The sequence below is a fragment of the Aspergillus glaucus genome (genome assembly GCF_001890805.1).
Source record: "Aspergillus glaucus CBS 516.65 unplaced genomic scaffold ASPGLscaffold_1, whole genome shotgun sequence".
In the NCBI taxonomy this organism is placed as follows: Eukaryota; Fungi; Ascomycota; class Eurotiomycetes; order Eurotiales; family Aspergillaceae; genus Aspergillus; species Aspergillus glaucus.
In genome coordinates, this window is record NW_019170453.1 from 144,349 (window position 1) to 166,064 (window position 21,716).

Genomic DNA, 21,716 nt, shown 5'->3' on the forward strand with positions numbered 1-21,716 from the left:
GTCGGCAGACCGTGCGTCAATAATACTGGTCTTGTATAGTACCCTTGTCCGTCGTTTCGTGCCGTTGTTGATGTCCGGAGTCAAGCCGATAGGTTACCGAATCGGGTAGATATACGCGCCTCCACGATGCGGGATCCATCACTGCATGTATTCCGTATTGGGAAATTGGAAGCACTGATGAACTGTCTGGATTAAAGATATGTTCGAGATTGCAGCTTTTTGAGAGCGAGTTGGGTGGAATTGGAACAGGTATAAAGGTGCGTCCTCTCCCTCGGTCCACAACTAGCTCATCCAGCCCGCAATAACTCACGACCTCTTCAATCAATTCCTCGCAATCAACCAAAATGTCTCCCTCTCTTGGCCTCGACCACACCACCCCCGGCCCCGTCCCCGAGACGAGCCAAACACCCGCCGGCTTCGCCCGCACCTCCGACCTCTTCTCCCTTGGCAACAGGACAACCGTGATCACCGGCGGTGGTCGCGGTGTCGGAATCACCCTTGCCAGCGCTGTCGTCGAAGCCGGCGGTGACGTCGTCTGTCTCGATCTCCTCCCGAACCCCAGCGAAGACGAGTGGAACGCTTTACAGAAGCTTGCTACGGCTCGGGGGCTTCAGGCAACTTATGTCAAGTGTGACATTACGAACGAAGAGAACACAAAAACAATTCTGGAAAGGATTGCGGTGGAGAGTGCACAGCGTAAAATGCCCATGCGGGGGTTGATCACTTGTGCTGGTATTCAACAGATGGTTCCGGCTTTGGAGTACCCGATTGACGGATTCCGGAAGATGATGGAGGTTAAGTGAGTGTTTATCTTCCATGAGTCGTCGGAGGCGAATGCTAATTTAGTAGTGTCATTGGCACATTTGTCCCCGCGAAGCACTTCGCGAACATCTTGAAAGAGCAGAACACCCCTGGAAGCATTGTTATGATCGCATCTATGTCCGGCGACATTGCCAACCGCGTACGTTACTATCCTCTCCTTATCCTTCGTCCAGCTATCTAACAATAACAGGGCCTCACATGCACCGCCTACAACTCCTCCAAATCCGCCGTCCACCAAATGTGCCGCTCCGTCGCCCAAGAATGGGGCCAATACGGAATCCGCATCAACACCCTCTCTGCGGGAGTAAGCTCCACCCCCACAATTCCCCATATAGACATGCAAAAGCTAACTCAAGCAGTACATCCGTACCGCCATGACCGACCAGTTGCTCCAGGAGAAGCCCGAGGTCGAAGAGATCTGGATGCGGGGTGCTCTGCTCGGCCGTCTGGGAGCTCCAGAGGACTTCAAGGCGCCGACAGTGTATATGTTGGCTGATGGGAGCTCATTTATGACGGGCGCAGATCTGCGGGTTGATGGTGGTCACTGTGCTTCTGCTTAAGTTATTGTATAATATAGAATAGACGGGATAAAATAGAATGATTTCATGTCCAATTGTATCATTACTGTCATTATTCTACAGAGTATAGTCATAGCCAACGATATTATCCATTATTTGGAGCACTTTCTGCATATACTTCCTTCTACTCCAAAATAACCAAAACAGACAGATCGCGCTAGCCCAAATCAGCCTAGCTCCACTGTGGAGATCCCGGGGCCGTATTACCGCATTAGGAAGGTATAGGCACAGTTACTTTGTATGGTAACAGAGAACTCTCACCACGCGACATGACGGTAGAAAGCTTCAGTGCTGTTTCATGATCGTAGGGCGGAGTTATATGCGAGGTATCCACCCCGGTACTCCATGTGTCTACAACGTCATTCGAAAGGTGCAGGTGCTATGTCCATGTGAGCGGACAACGGGTCGGTCCTCAGATACTTCTGCAGGAACGGACGGACTAAGAGACAAGGGGTAGTTGGATATAGGGATCGTGTAGCTGTACAGAAAGTCTTTCTAGAATCGTAATCTCCATGAGATCTACACCAATGACCAAGGTTTCTAGGGCTTGGACACTGGACGTGCTAGGACGTGCGAATGTCCACGTAATAGTATTGGCCCTAGACACTTTCCTGGTAGAGAAGATTTTACGAAAGACGGTGAGGCTCCAGTAGCATTGCTTTCGGGTCTCTGGGACAAGCATTCTTTAATTTATAACTTCGTGTCAAAAGCAACATATGAGCCCATCGTCTAGAGATTATCAGTTCTCCTATCCTATGTCCAGGTGAATCACTCAACCAAGCACATCTTCTCTACAGAGGTTCACGGAATAACTCAACATGAGTCGTATACGCGAGATGAGACTGAGCAGTTGAAAAATCCCTTTCAACGTCCATGTATCCGTAATCTATATGCCCAAGGTTCCTAACGTACTAAGGGTTAGCACAACGTACAGTAGTCTCTCCAAGGAACCTTACAATACCATCATCAATCCTATGTGTAAAATAGGGTATTCACAGGTGGCCCTGGGTCAGAGACTCCATCGCTGAAAATTTAGTGCGCCGCGTGGGCTCCTCAGGAAATTTCCATTCCACGAAGAGCCCAAAACATGAGACATAAACTCGGACCTGGTATGCGTCGGCGGTCGTGTTGAGAGGAATTCGCCCATCCGTAGAGCCTTTAGAGTCTCCATGGGCGGTTTTCCACTTGTCCAGCTGCCGGACAAGAGAAACAGTCGTGGGGTTGATCTTGGGAATGTACTTTCGGACTAAATCATTCGCCTTTTCCTTATTGAGACGCATATGCGGTGCCTTGTAGAACCAATATAATCAGTGAGCAATTCATCTAGAGACATGGGGCTGGAGACTAACCATGATGGAATAGGAGAGGAGGGCAATATTTCTTCCCGATCTGAGAGCCAACAGCCATTAGGCATGCTCCTTGCTGCTTATTGTTTGAGGTATCTTGCTGCTAGCAAGCTTCACTGCTTATGTAGTTTTTAGGAACTTCTGAAGACGAAGAGGAGAGGAGATCACAAGTTGTGAGAGGTCACGCACTCTGAAGTTTGGCCATTTTCCATGATGCAAGGAGATAAACTGTGCTGGTTTTTTTTTTTTTTTTTTTTTTTTTTTTTTTTTTTTTTTTTGCGGTTCTCGGACATATAGGACTACCTGTTCCTTTAGGGGGAGACATAAAATGTCGCGTAACACCAACATATCCAGTATTCTAGGTCCCTTGTCGCATTCTTCAAACGGAGGGTAGTTACTCTACGCTCTACGGCGAGTAATTCTCAAGGAGAGCCACGAGTACGTCAAATTCACTGATTTCCAAAGACACGGCAAGCTCCAGGCTTCAACGATAGTAGTTTGGCCATTCATCGGAATATTGATACTTCCAATTCACTATTATATCGGTACTTGAATATACGAAGCTCCAACTTTTCATGCCCTTCTCCTGTCTGCTCAAAGGTGAACTTTCCGTAACAGCTCTAGTGTTCTCTACAATTCAACATGCCCGACAATCAAGAGTGAGTAACCGACTCTCCGGGCCTAGAGTATGAGAACTTTGAATGATTCTCCGGGTTTTCCGATGAGACTTTTGGCATTGAGTGAAAATACTTGTGCGGGATTGCGAGACCCCGCGTTGAAAGCCACAATGCCGTCGAATGAGGATACTGCGGAGTGCTGTGGATTTTAGTATATGGCTACTGTATAAGATAATATGGCAACCAAAAGAGGGATGATAGCTCCCCCGGGGAAAGGTGACGAAGCTTGTCAAATGGGAATTGTTAGCATATTTTGATTGCTTGGACTCCATTTGCGGCACTTTCCTTGGCCTGATGGGTTAAAAATGGGAGTGAAATTAACATCTATTTGTACATTAATTCGACTTTTGTCAATAGGAAGTGACACGTTCCAATATTATTCGCGGAGAGGTTTGTTTATTGAAGTCTAACCTATGTATCAGCACTATACTATGGTTGGCTCCTGAGTACTACAGTCCATATCTGCAGACTTTGCCCGAAAACGGGTATAATATGTTCATTCAATGTGGGTGGTGATCAGCACCGACAAGGACTACTTTGCCCAGATATATTCTGCGTGAGGGGTTCTTGTTGGCCCTCACAATTCGGAAAGGACATGCCGAATGTGCAGATGGTCATCAGAAAGCTCAAGGAGTTGGGTGGAAAATAATACAAACCCTTATCGTGATCGATAACATGGTTGCGATGTTTGTTTTGTTCGTATTGTTTGCTTTATTTGCATCTCGCTTAGTCTGATCGGAACAATATTCCCCGTCATTCCGAAAGTGCACTATAAAAGGAGAAAATTCTCGGGCACATCTGGAATTCTTTTCTTTTCTTCTCCATACATCGAAAAAGCTAACAGAACCTGCCACGACCATCGTCCAGTTTTTAATCCACGGCGATGAGTTGCCTTCGATCTTCGGATCGTTCGGTTCTGGAGAACAATTTCCTTGATAGGAAGTTCGCCTCTCGTTGGGTCCTCTTCAGTGAGGGCGATGAGGGGGGAATGTCGATGACGGGATACATCTTTTCACCATATTTCTTATGATGTTGTGTAGTTAATTATATATCGTAGGATGGCGGCTGTATTGGCGACGATAGTTACATTCCGTGATCTATCAGTCCTCGTAATCTGGCTGTCCATCGCTGCTGGGAATGTTCTATTTGTAGCTATTTCGGCCATGGAATGGCATGCCATGGCGATGGTCGATGAACATCTCGCGTGTCCAGGAGAAGCTCTCCGATACAATTATGCCCGATGGTGCCCCCGATCCAGAATGAAGGGGTCGATCAAGGCACGTCGCAGGGATGCTGTACGGAGATACACTACGCAGGAACAACATTCCAATTTCTCTTTAAACGAAGAATGCCGCGCCATCGCGCTTGTTGATCTCAAGTTCAGTGTTCCGCTGTCCGACGCTCCATTCTTGGAGACGAATCTTTCGGCAGGACAACGCTTGTTTACCACGCCAATGCGACATTCCACACGTCAATGGCATGAAAACACAGAAGCACTGAGGCTCATAAAAGGCACTATGATGTCCGAGATAATGCAACCCAGCTTCCCATCAAACTGCTATCCTTTGATTGCCTTGTGCACTGCTCTGTCATTCGTTTTGCAGCTGCCCTTCCTTTCCCAAACACTTGTCACTCATTATCACCGTTCCTTTACAATCTCTTAATCAGTTACCATCAAAATGAAGGGCTTCAGCGCAGGTATCCCCATTGCCATCCTCGCCGCCTTGGGGCAGGCGCAGGCGCAGGCGCAAGTTCACTCCGGTTCAGCTTTCGAACACCACATTGAAGCCGGTCTTGAAGATGTTTTTGACCGTCCCCCTCACCCGCACGGTGGCCCTCATGGCGGCCCTCATGGCGGGCCCCACGGCGGCCCCGGTCCCGCGAGCCACCCTCCCATGGCTCACGCTGCGCGTGCTTTCCGTCCTGGTGAGGATGCGCCCAGCATTGAGAGCGACCCATTCTTCAGCGGGGGTTCGAATGAGAAGCCTGCAGACCACGGCCCTTCTGCTGTCCCGACTTGCTCGACCCGGACTGAGCACGTCGTGCACACCATCACCAAGACTGTGACTCCCGAGCACGAGCACAAGCACACTCCTACGTCGCACCCCATCGGCCTTGACCCGGCCGCTCACGCGCCGCAGTCGTCGTCTTCCCACGCTCCGGCTACCACGCCGGCTGTGGCCCACATCGCACAAGCCTCTTCTACGGCCCACGCTGCCCACACGTCCTCTACGGTGCACGTCGCCAACGCGCCTCACACGTCCTCTGCGGCTCACATTGCCAACGCGCCTTACACATCCTCTGCGGCTCACATTGCCAACGTGCCTCACACATCGTCTGCGGCTCACATTTCCAATGCGCCTCACACCTCGTCCGCTCACTCAGCCCTCATCCCGGCGTCTACCCAGGCCCCGACTAGCACCTCTGCCGCCCACGTGCCTGTGACCACCTCGACTTCGACCGTCCACGGACCCATGACCTACAACGTCATCCCCGTCCACGTTCCTTCGTCGCACAGCTCCATCAAGCTGCACGCCTCCTCGTCCTCGTCTGCCTACCCCAGCGGTGCTGACGGTACTCGCTTCCACGGCACCTACGGCACTCCTGGCGCTGGTGTTTCGTTCACTGGTGCTGGTGCTCAGCTCGCTCCCAACACTGGCATTGTTACTGTTGTCTGCGGATTGCTTGTTGTGTTGGCTTACGCTCTTTAAATGTGGTGATCGAGCTTGATCGGATGTGTTTTGTATCGTAGAAGCTTGGTTTTGTACCTTATAACATCTTTGTTTTTTTCTATTCGTTTGTTATCACTCCTTTGGAAGGGTTAAAATAATTTGATACAACGTTACTATATCGACTTAATATGAGATTTATGCACTTTGCAATATTTGTGCTGTAGTATAGCTTCGAACCTGGATTGCAGTTTTATGCGCATTAGTAATACGTACATAACTCACCAGCATCACCCCATTAGCAAAACAGGGTCATAAAAACCCACGGCGAATAACATCACCCTAACCACTACAGACCCATTTTTTACTACCCCTTCCCCAGTATAATCGTGATCACAAACCAGTATGATACCTCCATGGTACTTGTCCTCTCCTAATGCTGCCCGGTTGCGGCGTGGCCAATCTGATATCATCATCCCATCATGTTCCAAGCGAGGATCAAGGGAAAGCAGCAACTACACTGTGACATCACAGGATGGATTGGGATATATATACAGAGGCGTTGCGGTGTTGTTTTGGTCGATTCAGAATAAATCATTTACTATTTTGCATTCTTGATCTGAGATATATATCTGCGGTTATATATACATATATCTCCGCATACTATATCTTACCACCAAACAACCACAACCACAATACCTACTATACTCTATTCTATTCTATTTACAACGCTACAAAAACAACCATAATGTCCAACCCCAACGCCGGCGGCACCCTCTCCGAAATGGCCCCTTCGGGAACCACAATCCCCAACAACGCCGGCATCCAAAATCTCATCCCCTCCGTCCCCCGCCCCGACCAACGCTCCGAAAACCCCCAATTCGACAACGAAGGCCTCGCCGAGCCAACCTCCGCCTTTGCAGCCGACAACGCCACCGACCTGCCCCGATCCACCCGTGATGTCGGTGCTACGGGTGAGGTGATCACGGGCACGGGGAACAGTATTGGGGCGGGGGTGGAAGGGAAGAGGACGCAGGGGGCGAATGATCCGGGGGCGAGGGGGGATGGGAGGAATTGGAAGCATGCGAGTCACAATCGAAGTGCGTTTGAGAGGTTTGCGAAGGAGGATGAGGATTCGGGGGAGAAGATTGGGGAGCATGAGGGGAGGAACTAGGGGGATAGATTCGGTATTTTTAATTTCTGATTGATGTTTTGTATTATTTTATGGAAATGAACTTAACTTGAAATGATTATGGATTATTGCTTTTGAATGGTTTGTAGGCATTTCCTGGCTTTGAACTTGGTACTACAGCACCAGACAACGCAGAATAGCGAGTCGGAATATTGCTGCATAGATACATCGACGATTCCTCGTGAGAATCTCTTTGTCCATGCCACTCCGAATCCCAATCCTTCCTTCCAACCCTTACCACTGGATACCCAATCCTCCCGCAGGGCTCTTTGGCGCGGCGCACGCAAGGAGGTACTTTAATTCGTCCTCAGGGATATTGAGAAACCCAAGCATGAACAGCGACAAAAGCACAAAGTTGCCGCCGAGAAGGAGCGCCTAAAGAATCACAACCAAGAGAGCAACGACTGAACGCAAGGAAGGGGGATTTCTAGAATTGCTTTAACCGCTCAGGCGCCATTGTTTCCCGCTGGCTTCCTCCAACGATGCCAACACTTGACTCTGCGGAACAACTAGCCCATGAGAGGTTTGATCCTCATTCACCACAGAGACGAGATTTCCCAATCCACATCCAACCATCGCGGAGCTTCTAGCCCAAACCTCAGCCTACCGATTTTGTCTCCCCGAACCTAACTTCGAAGACAAAAATGACGCATTGGAGGAACAAACAAAGAAAAACTGCGTTCCGGAAATGAAGCAGGATGACTTCAATGTGAGAAGGTATATCAGAGGTCAGGGTCGTTGTTTGAGATCGGAGAGCTTGCGCCATCGCTCTTGAAGTCCTCTGTATTTGCATGTTAGTATTACTCATTAACCATAGACCCAGTCGGAAACTTACGCTCCATGAACTTGAACACGACACCTTCGTATTACATGCTGTATCCAATGCCCTGCGCCGCCAACCTCTCAAAGAATCGTCGAAGGCCTGGGAGTCTCATGGCGATGTACCTGTCCCCAGACCTTGAGTGGGCCCAAAGAGCGACAAGGTCGTCTTGCAGAATTGCACCGGGGACTGCCGTCACCTCGCAATACTGCTCATTGACGGGGTATTCGATCTCGAGGAGACCCAGGGGGTTCTGGCACTTGTCGATGTTGCCCATTGGGGGTGATGATTTGGATATTCAGGAATGCTGTATGAGGCCGAATATGGCGGTATTGAGATAGAGTAGAAGGGAACGATGCTAAATTGAGCATGACTAGTGTATAGGTCTACGGAGAGGGTGATCATTCACTTTACTTCGCAAGTAAATACGGACAAAATATAAAATTATCACGGCCACCTAAGTGGGTACACTCACTCGAGAACGAGAAAAGCTGCCCAGGACGAAAATACCTGGAATATCAAGCCACTTGATTTGATACTATGCTCCTCCATAAGACAGGCTGCTGTCGAGTGCCGTTACAGGATGGATCTACTGTGCATGTACGTAGCTGCTATGGGGAAACGGAAAAGAGATGCTCGGTGTGTAGTGAATTGAGATGATAGCATATAGAGCAGTGCCAGCTTCTGGTAGCCCCGTCTTGTAGCCTAGTGATAGTGAATGCTATTACCCAAGATCTCCTGCAGCATATGACCGAGGCTTGCGACTTCATCAAACGGATGCGCTCATCATTTTTTGAGCGGCCAGCATCGTCCCTGTTCACAGATGCAGAGGGGCGAACTTCGGAGACTGTTGCATTTGGGAATTTCTTGAAAAGCATCGATTTTGAGGAGCAGATACGTTTGGCATTGGTTGAGCGGCCAGAGCTGCCCATGTATGCAGGGGAGCAGGCCTTGGAGACGCTTGCAAACGCGGAGGCAGATACTTCGAAAACGCCAACCATATTGAACACTTACCATCCTCTGAACAGGAGGCCAAGCGCATCCCAGAGACAATTGCAGCCCGGGAGACGATGGCAGCGCCAAGTACTTCAGCAGTCCCGGAAGCAACTACCTCGAGAAATGACAACCACATTGAACACTCATCATTAACTGAGAAGGAGGTCGAGCAGACTCCAGAGACGATTACAACCAGGGAGACGATGGCCTTGGAGGCAGATACTTCACCAAACGCTAACCGCATTGAGCACTTACCATTAGGTGAGTAGGAGGCACAACTGTTCTCGATCCCTACATATACAGACGAGCAGACCCCGGAGACTACAGCAACGCCCGAGATGACAACATCAGAGACGGCAACCCTTGAGACGCACACTTCGAACAACGTCATTCTAGTACATTGCGATGTAGGCGTCTCGCGCTCTGCAACTATCATGATCGGTTATCTCATGCGGAAGCATTGCATACCTCTCTTTGACGCTCTGGCAATGGTGAAGGAAAAGCGGAGGATCAAGCCCAGTTCAAACTTTATAGAGCAACTGAAGGTCTGGGAAGATACGGGATATGAGGTCTATGAGAATGTTGAGACTAAGGCGCCAAAACTGCAGTATCAGGAATACTTGGACAGACGGGCGGAGAGGTTGAAGGAGAAGGGATTAATGGGCAATGAACCTATTGTGCCATTGGCTTGGGAAGATTTGGATATGATGTCGAAGAGTGCAAGAAAAAAGCGTTCCCCAGAATCAGATGTTGATACCCCCTGTTCGGATTTAGCTAGTGCTGGCGACCAGGTGTGATTGATTTCTATTTCAGATGTTCTATGACGAAGATATGGAATAGACAACTATTGTTGCAGAATAAGACTATGGATTATCATTTACGAATCCCTGATAAAGCTCTTCTAGAACATCTCGTTTACGTTTCCGATCAGCCTGCTCGGCCTCCTCGGCCTCATCTGGCTCTCCTTCTGGTTCTCTAGATACCCATGATCGAATAGTTCCATCCCCATGCGCTGAGAACATTTCCAGACCTTCACCAGATGCTCCATTACCTCGCCAAGCGAGATCGTTGATCCGCGCGGCACTCAGCGCAGTGGACTGGCCCTGGAACTGCTGCCGCCCGGCCATTAACCCTGGTACCTTGAGGCGCTTGATAAACGATCCCTCACGTAGCTCAAACATGAAGATCTCCCCGCGATCGTCCTTCTCGCTGAAGTTGGGCCAGAGCAGTGTTTCATGCCCTGGTGCCATGAGACCCCGTGGTATGAGCAGGGGTACTCGCTCCGCTAAATGCGAGGAAGCGCTATTGCGCACGCGCGGACCAAAGTGGACTAGGGTGTTTGCGCCTGTTGTCACATCCCAGACTCGTATCCGTGCGTCCTGACCTGTAGTTACCAGATGCGAACCGTTGGATGTCCACCGCACGCCCGTGACAGCACCATTATGTGCGCGCGCATGTCGCGAAAACATCGGTCGGCTTTGATTTGATGATGGAGCTAGTTGTGGATGGACCATACCCACTGCATCATCCATGTCCAGCGTCGCGATCGCAGAGTTATGCCCTCCTCGACGGACATCAAAGATAATCACCCGATTATCAGCAGAGGCAGAGGCGAGAATGTGCGGCTGATGAGGAGCCCACGTGACAGATAATACTGACGAGCTATGTCCTGGAAGACCGTGTGTCGATAGACCCGTGCGTAGATCTAGTAGTCGGACCGATTTCTCGGATGTGCCGACTGCGATGAGCAGTGTCGATCCAGAATGTGACGAGAGAGAATGCGAGTATGGCGTGCAGCCTAGGTTGAAGGTATGCACTGGCGTAATCACCTCCGGTTCCAGGGCCGAGAGCTTGAGCGTGCCGTCGTGCGAGGTTGTCAACACAGTAGACGGGACTGGATCGAAGGGGTAGATTGAGATGGACGTGATGGCATGGGTATGCGCTCCCTCATGTGAGGCCCTGGTAACAGATGATCTAGCCGTGTGGATGTGGTTCGTTTCTGATCCGCGACTTTCCAAGTCCCATAGTCGAATTGATGCGTCTGCACCTCCGGATACCATGCTGTCTGGCTTAGCCAAAGCACTTCAAGAGGTGATGCGGACTTGTCGCTTACCATCGTCCCTCGAACTGGTCAATCGCCAGCACATTCACACCAGACTTGTGCGCCAGTAACTCGTTTTCTGGGTCCCCTTCATTCTCTTCGATGGTGTTTCCTACCTGCCGAGGTTTGCGACTGGAGAATCGAATGCTGGGAGCGGGCTCAAGATGGTGAACCAGGCGGGTAGTTTGAGCGACGTGAAAGGTAGTTGGTGAAATAGACCCGAGGGCCCTGTTCAGAATATACGAATTCATTCATCTGTCCTTATTCATAAATAACCAAAGAATCTTGAGGATTATATCCCTAAGAGGCCCCAGGCGCCTCGACGTCAGCGGGGACGGACAAATGTTGCACCGGGATATCTCAACCACATGAAAGAATTGACGAACTGAATTATTCCTGCTTCGGATAAACAATGGATTGAAAACTCCCAATGTTCTGGTACGGGCAAATTAAACGCATACCAGGCCATGTCCTACGGCAAATCTCTGGCATTGAGCCAGAACAACTTCGTCCAGCCTCCAGAGGAAGATGAAGTGGACGAGACCTTCGATACCGGAATATCGCGACAAAAGAGACAAGCCACGGTCTATGATGCTGTTGCTGGTGAATTTATTCTCTCCCGTTAATTGCGATATTAATGCGCTAACCGTTCAATGCAGGTCGCCTCAACTCCCACGGCTTCCTCTCCGCAGTCCCTTACTCCTCCATATACCGAGATACAACATCCGCCAGCGCGAACCCAGTTCGGCCCGAAGAAGTGCTCTTCCGCCGACTAAATGCGCCAACCCGCTACGAGGAAACAGACTTCTACTTCGCGCACGAGAACCTCCCGCCTACCTGCCCGCTCCCTAGCTCCGATCTGCTGGAGTCGATCCATGCCTATTCAGCCGACTTCTACGACCATGCCACGATTGATCGCGGACAAGAGGATTACCAGAGCATGGATGAGACGGCTTTGATTGCAATGGGGATCCTTCTTGAGGAGATAGCGAAGGAGTCATTGGGTGAAACCGGTGACTTGGTATTGGTTGAAGGAGAGGAGATCTCGGATAGTGAGCGGCTGCCCTCCATGAGACATAAGAGGCGGATGAGTCGCAAACGGGAAAGTAGTACGATGGTCAGCTCGGGAGATGATTTGGAAAGCGTAGTTAAGAGGAGGCGGTCGAAGAGGCCGCGTCTCATGTCTCGCACGTCTGACATGGATACGGAGCCGGATGAGAAACTGCGGGTAGAGGTTGATGAATGATTCGATGAGTGGATGAGTTCTGCTCTGTTGCTTTCCGTGTGCTACAATATGATACCCATAATGCGATATAACTATGATCTTTTACTTGCGTTGATTGGCCTGCAACCCATTTGGTTCCAAGGATCATGCCTGGAATATGTCTTCCTACCAGCGCTCTTCCATACCAGTCATACTCTTAGACTTCTGCATCTTTCCGACAGGCAATTACGAGCAGCAAACTTTTCCATCGCCTTCTCTCCTTCTCTCCTCCCGGACTTTTCACATATAAGGCCCTTCGTATCCTCCCCTATGTCTGATAGACAGGCTTTCTAATCGTTATGTGATAACTAAACGAGGGCAACATCTCCTTTCTTTCTCTCTACCCTCAATCGTTCTAGTATATATATGTCCTCAAGCCCAAGCTATCACCACCTTTTTGTCTCTGGTGCTATCGTCTACATCTCCTTGCTAAAGACCACGACATTCCATCAGTGAACTGGCCTTTGGCGTTTGAACAGTAAGGAGTGCTAAGAACCCATGGAGACCGGACAATAAAGCTAATGCTCTTACTAGAAAAAGGCTATCTTCGACTAATAGCTATGGCAATTCTTCTTCGCAACGCGGAACAAACCCTCTCCAAGAGGCAGTCCGCGGTTTATACAGAGCCCTGAGGCGGTGAATGGGTTGCGCTTCGTGTATATATTTCATCGGCGGTGTCTGGAATGGCGACATGTTCTTAGACTTCATGGGATACTGCATGGAACCGATCGAGAGCGAGACGCTGCATGGGATTTTTCGAACTTTCTCGCCACTCAAGTTTTAACTTCTGATCTCTTTATATCTCTTCATATCTCACAATCCACCATCTCTAAAATGGTAAGCCTGTCTTCGGTCCTGATTCTCCGTCCACTATCAGCTAATAGCCTATAGGACGCACCCCTTGACGAAGTCAAATGGCTCGAGGAGGCGCGATCAACGGTCGACACGGATACGTGCTTTGAGACGAAAAGTGAACGAATTGGAAACATGAACTCATTGGCTAGACGTGCTCGCCAATATATAACTATCCGGATCCATACCGACATATCGACGCTTTATCAAAGCTTATCGAAAATTATACACGGTATCCGGTTCTTTACAGGGAGAGCGTCAAGGCTAGTGCTGTATTTCCCTACCGTTGTCTGAATGCGATCTCCTTTGCGACAGTCCAAGGAACGACAAAGACGGCAAAGAAAGCTCTGGCCGTGGGCGCAGCTATATAATTTATTGCTCTACAAACAAAACGTGCAGGCTGGTCTAGATCATTCCTACCCTAGCCCGAACACAATTTCATCTGCAATACTGCAAGGCACCAGATGTTGTTCCTTTACTCACATCACCTTCTTCCATACTATCGAGGTATGTATATAATGCGCCAGTGACCCTGTCTGGAGATCGTTTTTCACTCTCCGTATTAGATGGCTGACACCCTGCCTCTCTTTCTAGTCACCAACGGCGAATATTCAGAATCGAAACTACTCTCCCTCACCAATGAGGTCCTGCTAATCGTTGCAGATTTCCTCCAAGGTTTGAATGGATATAACCTGAAGGATCTAAATTCGCTTGCCCAAACGTGCAAGCGGCTTTATACACTCCCGCAGTATAACCCTATCATTATTCAGACAATATAACTTGCTTGAAAGAAAGAGCTTGACATTTTGATCTCCTGCTTGATGCGGGAGATTGGACAGAAGAGGAACTTTTGTAAATACTACTAGATGCTGCTGGAGAGGGCGTTTCGTTGTTGTTTCTTACTTCCATATCAATGGAAGAATCAAGGTATGTATACAATACTCCAGTAACCCTGTTTGAGGCCCATTTTCTACTATTAAAATTAGATAGCTGATATCCCGTTCTTCCTCTCAGGTCCAACAAGGTTGGTCACTGCTCGTACTGCTGATATCGAAAATGTCTTTTTCTACGCTGCCACTCGAGATAATCTTTTCTTGATGCGTCCCCATGCACGCTTCTGAATCCAGTTCCCGGTAAAGAGAAAATCCAGCAACCCTACCATTGTCCAAATGTCATTTCATTCGCAAGCCACCAATAAACGCCAGGGGCTTTCTCCGTCCCTGATATCACGTTACTGCTTACCATGAGACACCGGGCAGTTGAGACGATCTCGAGGACTGCTCGTACCAAACATCGAAAATGTCTTTCTCTGCGCTACCGAGAGAGATCGTTCTTCTCATATTCACTATCCTTGTTAAGTCGGAGGATGACTATCGATTTGGGAACATGAGCTGGCAATCCTCCGCCTGCCGCTCCGTGCAGCGCGGGATAGTGGCCTGACATGGAGCTTGGTTAGAGTTACTGCTGAGGGAGAGGAAGAGGATATCATAGGATATCTTTTGCATTGCGCCGATCCGTCAATAATCCTTCCTCTGCTCTATCTTGTCATTACCTTGTCGTGCGCAGATACACAGTACAGGGATAGCTTCATTTCTGCTCCATGGGCTATTTCGAATTTTATTATTGCCGATAATATTGGATGATTATACACTAGATCTGTTGAATTATCTTAGAATCAAGAAAACTAAAAAGCTTTGTTTATGGTAGTAAAATTCCGGAGTAATTGTTGAGCCTCTTCAATTTCCTAAACGGGCAGACAGTCACTCGTCGACAACGTCTCTTTCGTCTCAACAACTGAATCATCGTCAGAATCACCACAGATATTTATTATATCTCTACTTGTATTTCTGTTATTTTTTATGATCACTGGCAACTATACAAGAAAGCTACAAGTCTTAGACGGTTCCCACAGCCGTTAACCAACAAGCACCATGGTCTGCCTACCCACCACGAGTCAGCATCAAACAGAAGCAATACAAAAAGACAGAAACTAATTACTCGATACAATGCAGCCCCCCAAACTCTCCAAAAGCGCCAAACAAGACCTCATCGTCTCCCACCTTCGCTCCACCCGCACCTGTCACACGCTCAAAGACCTCGAGAAAATGCTCCCCTCCGTGGCTTCGATCAACGGCATGCAAGTCAAAGAATATATCCAGAACCTGACGGACGAAAACCTCATCCGGGTGGAAAAAATCGGAAGCGGGAATTGGTACTGGTGTTTCGGAAGCGACGAGAAAAAAGCGCGGGAGACTCGTCTCGGTCAACTACAGAAGGAAGTGGAGAAGGCCCAAGCGAGCTACGACGAAATGGGATCGTATTTGGCCGAGCAGTTGGCGAAACGGGAGGCCGAAGCGAACGGGAGCGGGGACGAGGCCGACAGCGACGGAAATGAGAATGAGAGAGAAAGGCTATTGGGTGAGAAAGGGGAATTAGAGAAGGTTGTTCAGGGATTACAGGCGCAGTGGAAGGGTGTCATGTCGTCTACGGGGGATGGAGAGGGGAAGAGCGTGCAGGAGAAAAAGGCCGAATTGGAGATGCTGCGACAGACGGTGCAGGAGTGGACGGACAACATCTACATTCTGGAGGAGTACTTGGGTAGGCTGGCCGGCGGGGATCGGGAAATTATCGCGGCGGTGCAGCAGGAGTGTTATGGGGAGGAATACGTGGAGGGCGAGGGATTGCGGGAGATATAATCCTCTGTGTACAAGTGCAGAGCATGTACATAATCCTAACCGTGTACGGATTTTACCCCCACGACATACGGGCCAACTGCTACATTAATATTAGTGGAGAGCCCAAGAGAAAGCAAAAGCTTGACCTGTGCCAAACGCGCGAATCCTTTTCTCCGCCTCCGCTGCTTATCGCGAACTGTTTCCCTTCACCACCACCACCAGAATCGACACCTCCTTCTATCTCCTCTCTATCTTCCTTGCATTTGCTATTAACCGGGATATATTGCTGAGAGAGTGCTTTTTACCCGCATCCTCCTCTCCTCTCGATTGTTCTCTTTTCGACCGCGTCTCCGTCCCCTTCCGGTATTCGACCGCCGACAATCGATCCCGATTCCGACTCAATAGATCCGTCACTTCCTGCACCTTTGATACGTCGCTTTTTTTAAACCCTCGACTCTACCAGCGCCTATCTCATTCTTTCCGGGGCGGGGAAGAAATTGTTTTGCCTTCCTTCATCGACACGTCCGAAACGATGCGGCCGACCAGTCCACGCTCTGCATCGTAATCCTTCCTCCCCCCTCTCCCTCGAATCCCTGGAGCGAGTCGACCGAAAAAAAGAAAGAAATCACACCCCCTCCCCGTTATCCGAGTCTATCTGGTTGGAAATACAAATTACAAAGAGAAAAGAAGGAGAAAAGTCTTGCGATCTCGGCCCCTTATCGCTGCGTGTCTCTTTGACGTTTTGCGCCCGACGACGCCGGACAGAATATACCTCGACAGCTGGTTGGTTTATACTGGACTGATCACCCGGTCTCGAATCTTGAAACGCCTCGAGAACGCACTGCTGGGATTGAACTCGTACCTGTCGGGGAATTGACTTCTCCCTGCCATACCGGTCCCCTTCTTTCATCACGACTCTTTGATATCGTTCAACTTGGCATTCATTCTCCTTGGTCTCGGCATACATTTGACTTTATACCGGTGCTTGAAAAAGTTACCGTGCGTCTGGGTTGAGTGTGCGAGGAAACAACAAAACATACTCCCCCGCTTACGCTTACTCCTTACATTCCATCCGTCGTCCCTCTCTTTCTTCCCCCTCCTCGCCCCCCGTTTTGCACGGACTTGGCGGAGGAGTGACTGCAGGTCATGTCAGTCGACTCCTTTGGCGCTCGACCTTCTTCGTCATCGCGCACTCGCAACTCCATTCTATCCCGCTTTCGCTCGCAGCTGGGTCACCGCAATCGCAGCATTAGCGATATCTACATCGAACCCGACGATCCTTGGCGTTCCTACTTCCCCGGCGATGCGATCAAAGGTACCGTTGTTCTGACCGTTGTACGACCCGTCCGCATCACACATCTGGTTGTTTGTCTGCATGGGGTGGTCAAGGTACACAGAAATGCGGTGCCGGCTAGCGAGGCGGGCCCGGATGTGGGATCTCTCGGGCCAGGGCGCGGTCGTCGAGGTTCGGAATATCTGGGCAATGGCTTGGCTACGTTGTTCGAAGATGAGGTTGTCCTCTGCGGAGAGGGTCGTCTCAAGGAGGGCATCTACAAGTTCCGGTTCGAGATGGGCTTTCCGCCGTATCCTCTGCCCAGCAGTATCAACGTACGTTCTATTCGTGGCACCCCCTCCCCGGCATATGCTAACGATGTGACTGCAGTTTGAACGAGGGACCATTGCTTATATGCTTACGTCCACCCTAACAAAACCAACGACAATCAACCCGACCATATCCTGCAAAAGACGCGTTAATTTCCTCGAAAACATCGACATAGCTCCATTTCCAGCCCCGAAAGCTCGCATCGTCACCCTGGAACCTGTTTCCAGACGTTCGAAATCCAGAGTCAAAGGGAAATCGCCAGCGACAGATTCGACAGTAACCGCAACAACAACAACAACAACAACAACGCCGCCACCAGCAGCAGCTTCTTCAACAGCAGATACGCTCTCACGAGAGCCTTCGATGAACGGTGGGGGATCGGCTTCGGATCATCGCGCTCCACTCAGTCCGGCTCCCAGTAACGTCAGTTCCTCCAGTCGGCTCAGCAATAGCAGTCAGAGTTTCCAAATCGGTAGCGACCCGAGTTCCTCCGCGAGTACACGAATGCGGAACAGCGAAACACGGAGCATCACGCCCTCTACCCCGGATAAAACTATCACCGCCAAAACCGAAGTGCTGCGCGCTGGCGTGCTGCCAGGAGATTCCTTACCTGTACATGTCACTATTAACCATTGTAGGCAGGTGCGCAGTGCGCACGGCATTATTATTACTCTATACCGCCAGGGTCGGGTAGACATGCACCCGTCTATCCCGGTTGGATACTCGGACGATGGCAAGAGACCGATCTACGAGGACTGTTATCCAAAATCGCGTACAGGTCTTGGGGGGTTGACAATAGGCACCAGCCGCAGCAGTAGTGTTTTCCGAAAAGACCTGTCCCAATCGTTCGCGCCTCTAATCGTCGACCCGACCAACATGACCGCAGTCGTCCGGACATCGATCCGGATTCCCGAGGATGCCTTTCCCACCATCACACGCACACCAGGCGGCATGATCCATTTTCGATACTACGTAGAGGTAGTTGCAGATCTTCGAGGCAAGCTCACGTCCCCAGAACGCTTTTTACCACGGCTCAATATGGTCTCGAGCGGAAGCACATTTTCGCCCAGTGGGCAAATTCTCAACCCGGCTGATACTAGTGGGACGAACGCCGTCACTTCCAATTGGGCTGGCAACATCCTCGATACTGACCAGATCCGGCGGGCAAAAGGTGTGGTTGCAGTGGCATTTGAGGTTGTGGTTGGAACCCGCGACTCGCAGCGGGTGAATGGTGTCAGGGCTGCTACTACTGTCAGCAGTAATACGCCTGCTGCGACTCCAGGATCAGAGTTTCCACCATCGGTTGGGAACGCGCCTGTCGCCGAAGGAAGTGAGTGGCCGGAGGATCCGAACTCTGTACCCAGCGCCCCGGAGGAGTATCAGTATCCGGCCCAAGAGGACTATGGGTACGAGTACTCCCATGAGGCCCCGTGGGGAGAGCATGCGGAGAATTATGGGCAGCCGTCACAACATTACTACCATCATCAACCCTTTGCTCCGATGGTTGCAACCCCAGAAGCTGAGGAACCAATGGATGAAAAGGCACGTCTCCGACAAGCGGAAGAAACACTTCTCCCCAGTCGCCCGCCCGAGTCATCAGAAGCTGGGCCCTCAACAGCAGAAATGGCCGCCCCAACAGCCCCTGTCCTCCCCGAAGACGACCATATCAACGGCTACCACCACGTCTCCTCCGCTCCCGTCCGTGAGAATGGGATATCTCCAGCCGTCATGTCCGCGGAGTCTGTGCACACAATTGTGCCAGGACAACACTGGCATCATCCTATGGACGGGCCCAGCGCGCCTCCTGTTTCTACACCGATACATGGAGACGACAAACTGGAACTGGAACGCCAGCGGTTGATGATGGAGACTAGTGCACCTGAGGACCCGGAGTCGTCCCACCATGTTAATGGGGCGCCTGTTGAAGAAGGACCTAGCGCGCCGGTTCTGGATGAGGATGAAGAGTTGGTTGGGGGGAGGGCGAATGGGGATGAATCGTTGCCGCGGTATCAGCGGTAGCCTGTTGCATCTGGATTTGGGATTTCTTTACATTTACAGTATAAGCATTGCATGTGTGCATTTAGTTGTTGTTATTATTATTGTTTAAGATACCACTATGTTATGGGATGAAGCATCTTGAATGTCTATTCTAATCTAATCGAGTGCGACCACAGTAAATCACTTCCAGCATATAATGGTTCTGCCAGTATCTCTAGTCACACGAGCACATCTATCTCTAACAAACTCCGTAACTATTCATTCAACCCAACTAGCCATAAACGCCGCGTCAACACAACCTGCAGCCAGACATCGGTTGACTTCCTTAATCTCGCAGCAACTTCCCCATTGAGCACCGCATAATAGCACAAACAAATACCAATATTCACCACAATATCAAACCCAAACCCCTGTCCCGTTGCAGAACTCAAATGATCAAGATAGCGCCCGGCGAATATATCACACCCCAGTCAATATCCAATATCATGTGTCGATATTGACGAAACTAGCCGACTCTGCAACACATCCGCTTCACCATCTTTCCCTTTGAAGAACACCAGCCAACGAAGCGTTCATATCGAAATCGATATATGCGATAAATAAACTGTCGTCCTGACGACCGAAACGCGCTGGCTGCGGAGGCGCTGATGCGATGCAATGCAAGATGCGATGCTGGAGTCTCGCATAGCGCGAGGACGAAACGGAGAAGTCGTTTGGTTAGTGTTGGAGGAGAATTGCACCGTAACTGATTCACCTGGCGCGCGACTATTATCATTAGACTCTAGACCCTTTTCTTTGAACATATTTAAAGTCTGAAAATGTCCGTCGAAGTGTCATGTTTACTTTGTATGCAGTGGCCTAGGGCTTACAATACGGTACCGATATAATACACGTTATTACGTGACGGTACGATACGTTAGCCGCCGCATTAGCAGAGAGATAAATCCTTCATCCTCTCATCGTTTTTCTTCGCTTTTTTTTTTTTTTTTTTACATTTTTCTTTTTCTTTTCTTGCTGTTGGCAAGGATTGGTGTTTGGGCTGCCCCTTATTCGGTGTCTCCGTTCGTTGTTGAAGGCTATATACTGCGCTTTCCCTCTGCTCTGACAACCACGCCTACATTTACATCTACCTACCTATACTATACTATTCTATTATATTATTACTATACCTACCACGGTCCAAGTGCTCACGCCAAAATGCCAGCAAAACCCTTCCTCCACCCCCTCAAAACACCCAAAACAGCCACCTTCCCCTCCGAACTCCACGACGACTCTACTACCGCCAAAACACCCTCTATCACCCCAGACACCCTCAAGCATGAACCGGGCACTGCAACACCCATCACCCCTCCAACGGCCTACACCGAGTTCCTCAAGGCCATGACACCGGTGTTCACGAGTCCCGTCAGCGCGGGGACTAGCTTTCCTCGGTTCCAGTTTGATAAACCATCGGGGCCTGCGGGACAGAGTCAAGGACCTACTTCTGCGCCGACGCCTACGTCCACGACGACTTCGCAGCCGGCGAGTGCGGTTAGTGGGACCTTTGGGTTCCATGAGCGTGAACCGCCTATTAAGTCTGCTACGCTGCCGCCACCACCTGCTACGGCCACGGGTACTGGTCCAACATCCTCAGGACCAGGCGCAATAAGAAAGCACCAAAGTCTCCGACAACTACGCATTCCGCCATCCATGCATCTTTCACCCATCACGACTTCGGCAACTGATGCCCCGCGGAGTGCGACGACTCTACGCTCTCCGTTTTCGCCATCGGATTGGAAACTACGATACATGGAGCCGCGGAGTGCGACGACTGCCACACACAGCGGGGGTGGACGATCGGTTAGTGTGCGGCAGGTTGTTACGCGGACGGTGACGTATAAGAGGATGCAGTTGGAGGCGCCGCCGAAGGGGAAGGGGAAGAGGAGGAGGTATCATGAGGGGAAGGATGTTTAGTTTGGTTTTTTTCTTTATGTTTGGGTTAGTGGGTTGGGCTGGGATTAGCATGTGGAGTTTGGGGTTTTGTGTTCAATTGATATTTTTGTTTCTGTGTCTATGTGGTACAAGTTCAAGTACGCATCGGTAACGTAGGGTTAATGACATGACATGCAATGCAATGCCTGAAA

At 50.0% G+C, this 21,716-nt stretch overlaps 10 protein-coding genes across 10 annotated transcripts; 9 read left to right on the plus strand and 1 right to left on the minus strand.

The window, feature by feature from the left end:
* Positions 1-344: 344 nt before the first annotated feature.
* ASPGLDRAFT_21175 (oxidoreductase, short chain dehydrogenase/reductase family) lies at positions 345-1,382 on the plus strand (the record flags this gene model as incomplete). Its single annotated transcript, XM_022543067.1, has 4 exons — positions 345-799; positions 850-961; positions 1,013-1,126; positions 1,182-1,382. 4 exons carry the CDS (start codon positions 345-347, stop codon positions 1,380-1,382), a joined length of 882 nt encoding a protein of 293 aa, XP_022405661.1.
* A 3,000-nt stretch (positions 1,383-4,382) lies between these two features.
* ASPGLDRAFT_186904 (uncharacterized protein) lies at positions 4,383-5,229 on the plus strand. The gene is made up of 3 exons (XM_022543043.1): positions 4,383-4,999; positions 5,057-5,109; positions 5,163-5,229. The coding sequence occupies exons 1-2, from the start codon at positions 4,482-4,484 to the stop codon at positions 5,085-5,087; spliced, it is 549 nt and encodes a 182-aa protein (XP_022405662.1). The 5' UTR covers positions 4,383-4,481; the 3' UTR covers positions 5,088-5,109; positions 5,163-5,229.
* On the plus strand, positions 5,103-6,134 carry CweA (putative GPI anchored protein; the record flags this gene model as incomplete). Its single annotated transcript, XM_022543972.1, has 1 exon — positions 5,103-6,134. One exon carries the CDS (start codon positions 5,103-5,105, stop codon positions 6,132-6,134), a length of 1,032 nt encoding a protein of 343 aa, XP_022405663.1.
* A 551-nt stretch (positions 6,135-6,685) lies between these two features.
* ASPGLDRAFT_40908 (uncharacterized protein) lies at positions 6,686-7,272 on the plus strand. Its single transcript, XM_022545294.1, has one exon. The coding sequence runs from the start codon at positions 6,841-6,843 to the stop codon at positions 7,264-7,266; it is 426 nt and encodes a 141-aa protein (XP_022405664.1). The 5' UTR covers positions 6,686-6,840; the 3' UTR covers positions 7,267-7,272.
* A 1,579-nt stretch (positions 7,273-8,851) lies between these two features.
* Positions 8,852-9,897, plus strand: ASPGLDRAFT_30739 (dual specificity protein phosphatase family protein; the record flags this gene model as incomplete). The annotated part of the gene is made up of 3 exons (XM_022543973.1): positions 8,852-9,036; positions 9,084-9,361; positions 9,428-9,897. The coding sequence occupies 3 exons, from the start codon at positions 8,852-8,854 to the stop codon at positions 9,895-9,897; spliced, it is 933 nt and encodes a 310-aa protein (XP_022405665.1).
* A 66-nt stretch (positions 9,898-9,963) lies between these two features.
* On the minus strand, positions 9,964-11,452 carry ASPGLDRAFT_115210 (WD repeat protein; the record flags this gene model as incomplete). The annotated part of the gene is made up of 2 exons (XM_022539671.1): positions 9,964-11,161; positions 11,214-11,452. 2 exons carry the CDS (start codon positions 11,450-11,452, stop codon positions 9,964-9,966), a joined length of 1,437 nt encoding a protein of 478 aa, XP_022405666.1.
* A 216-nt stretch (positions 11,453-11,668) lies between these two features.
* Positions 11,669-12,447, plus strand: ASPGLDRAFT_30741 (uncharacterized protein; the record flags this gene model as incomplete). Its single annotated transcript, XM_022543974.1, has 2 exons — positions 11,669-11,804; positions 11,861-12,447. 2 exons carry the CDS (start codon positions 11,669-11,671, stop codon positions 12,445-12,447), a joined length of 723 nt encoding a protein of 240 aa, XP_022405667.1.
* Positions 12,448-15,323: 2,876 nt separating this feature from the next.
* Positions 15,324-16,013, plus strand: ASPGLDRAFT_114945 (putative GAJ protein; the record flags this gene model as incomplete). The annotated part of the gene is made up of 1 exon (XM_022539647.1): positions 15,324-16,013. One exon carries the CDS (start codon positions 15,324-15,326, stop codon positions 16,011-16,013), a length of 690 nt encoding a protein of 229 aa, XP_022405668.1.
* Positions 16,014-17,138: 1,125 nt separating this feature from the next.
* Positions 17,139-19,614, plus strand: rim8 (pH response protein PalF; the record flags this gene model as incomplete). Its single annotated transcript, XM_022543068.1, has 2 exons — positions 17,139-17,600; positions 17,656-19,614. 2 exons carry the CDS (start codon positions 17,139-17,141, stop codon positions 19,612-19,614), a joined length of 2,421 nt encoding a protein of 806 aa, XP_022405669.1.
* A 1,176-nt stretch (positions 19,615-20,790) lies between these two features.
* Positions 20,791-21,546, plus strand: ASPGLDRAFT_21183 (uncharacterized protein; the record flags this gene model as incomplete). Its single annotated transcript, XM_022543069.1, has 1 exon — positions 20,791-21,546. The coding sequence occupies one exon, from the start codon at positions 20,791-20,793 to the stop codon at positions 21,544-21,546; it is 756 nt and encodes a 251-aa protein (XP_022405670.1).
* Between the last annotated feature and the right edge of the window lie 170 nt (positions 21,547-21,716).

Bases quoted from the DNA above. Each gene is read 5' to 3' on its own strand.
- ASPGLDRAFT_40908 (XM_022545294.1), top strand. From the start codon at position 6,841: ATGTCCAACCCCAACGCCGGCGGCACCCTCTCCGAAATGGCCCCTTCG.
- ASPGLDRAFT_186904 (XM_022543043.1), top strand. From the start codon at position 4,482: ATGGCGGCTGTATTGGCGACGATAGTTACATTCCGTGATCTATCAGTC. The intron at 5,000-5,056 runs GTGCACTGCTCT...AACACTTGTCAC, and splicing joins TGCTATCCTTTGATTGCCTT to TCATTATCACCGTTCCTTTA.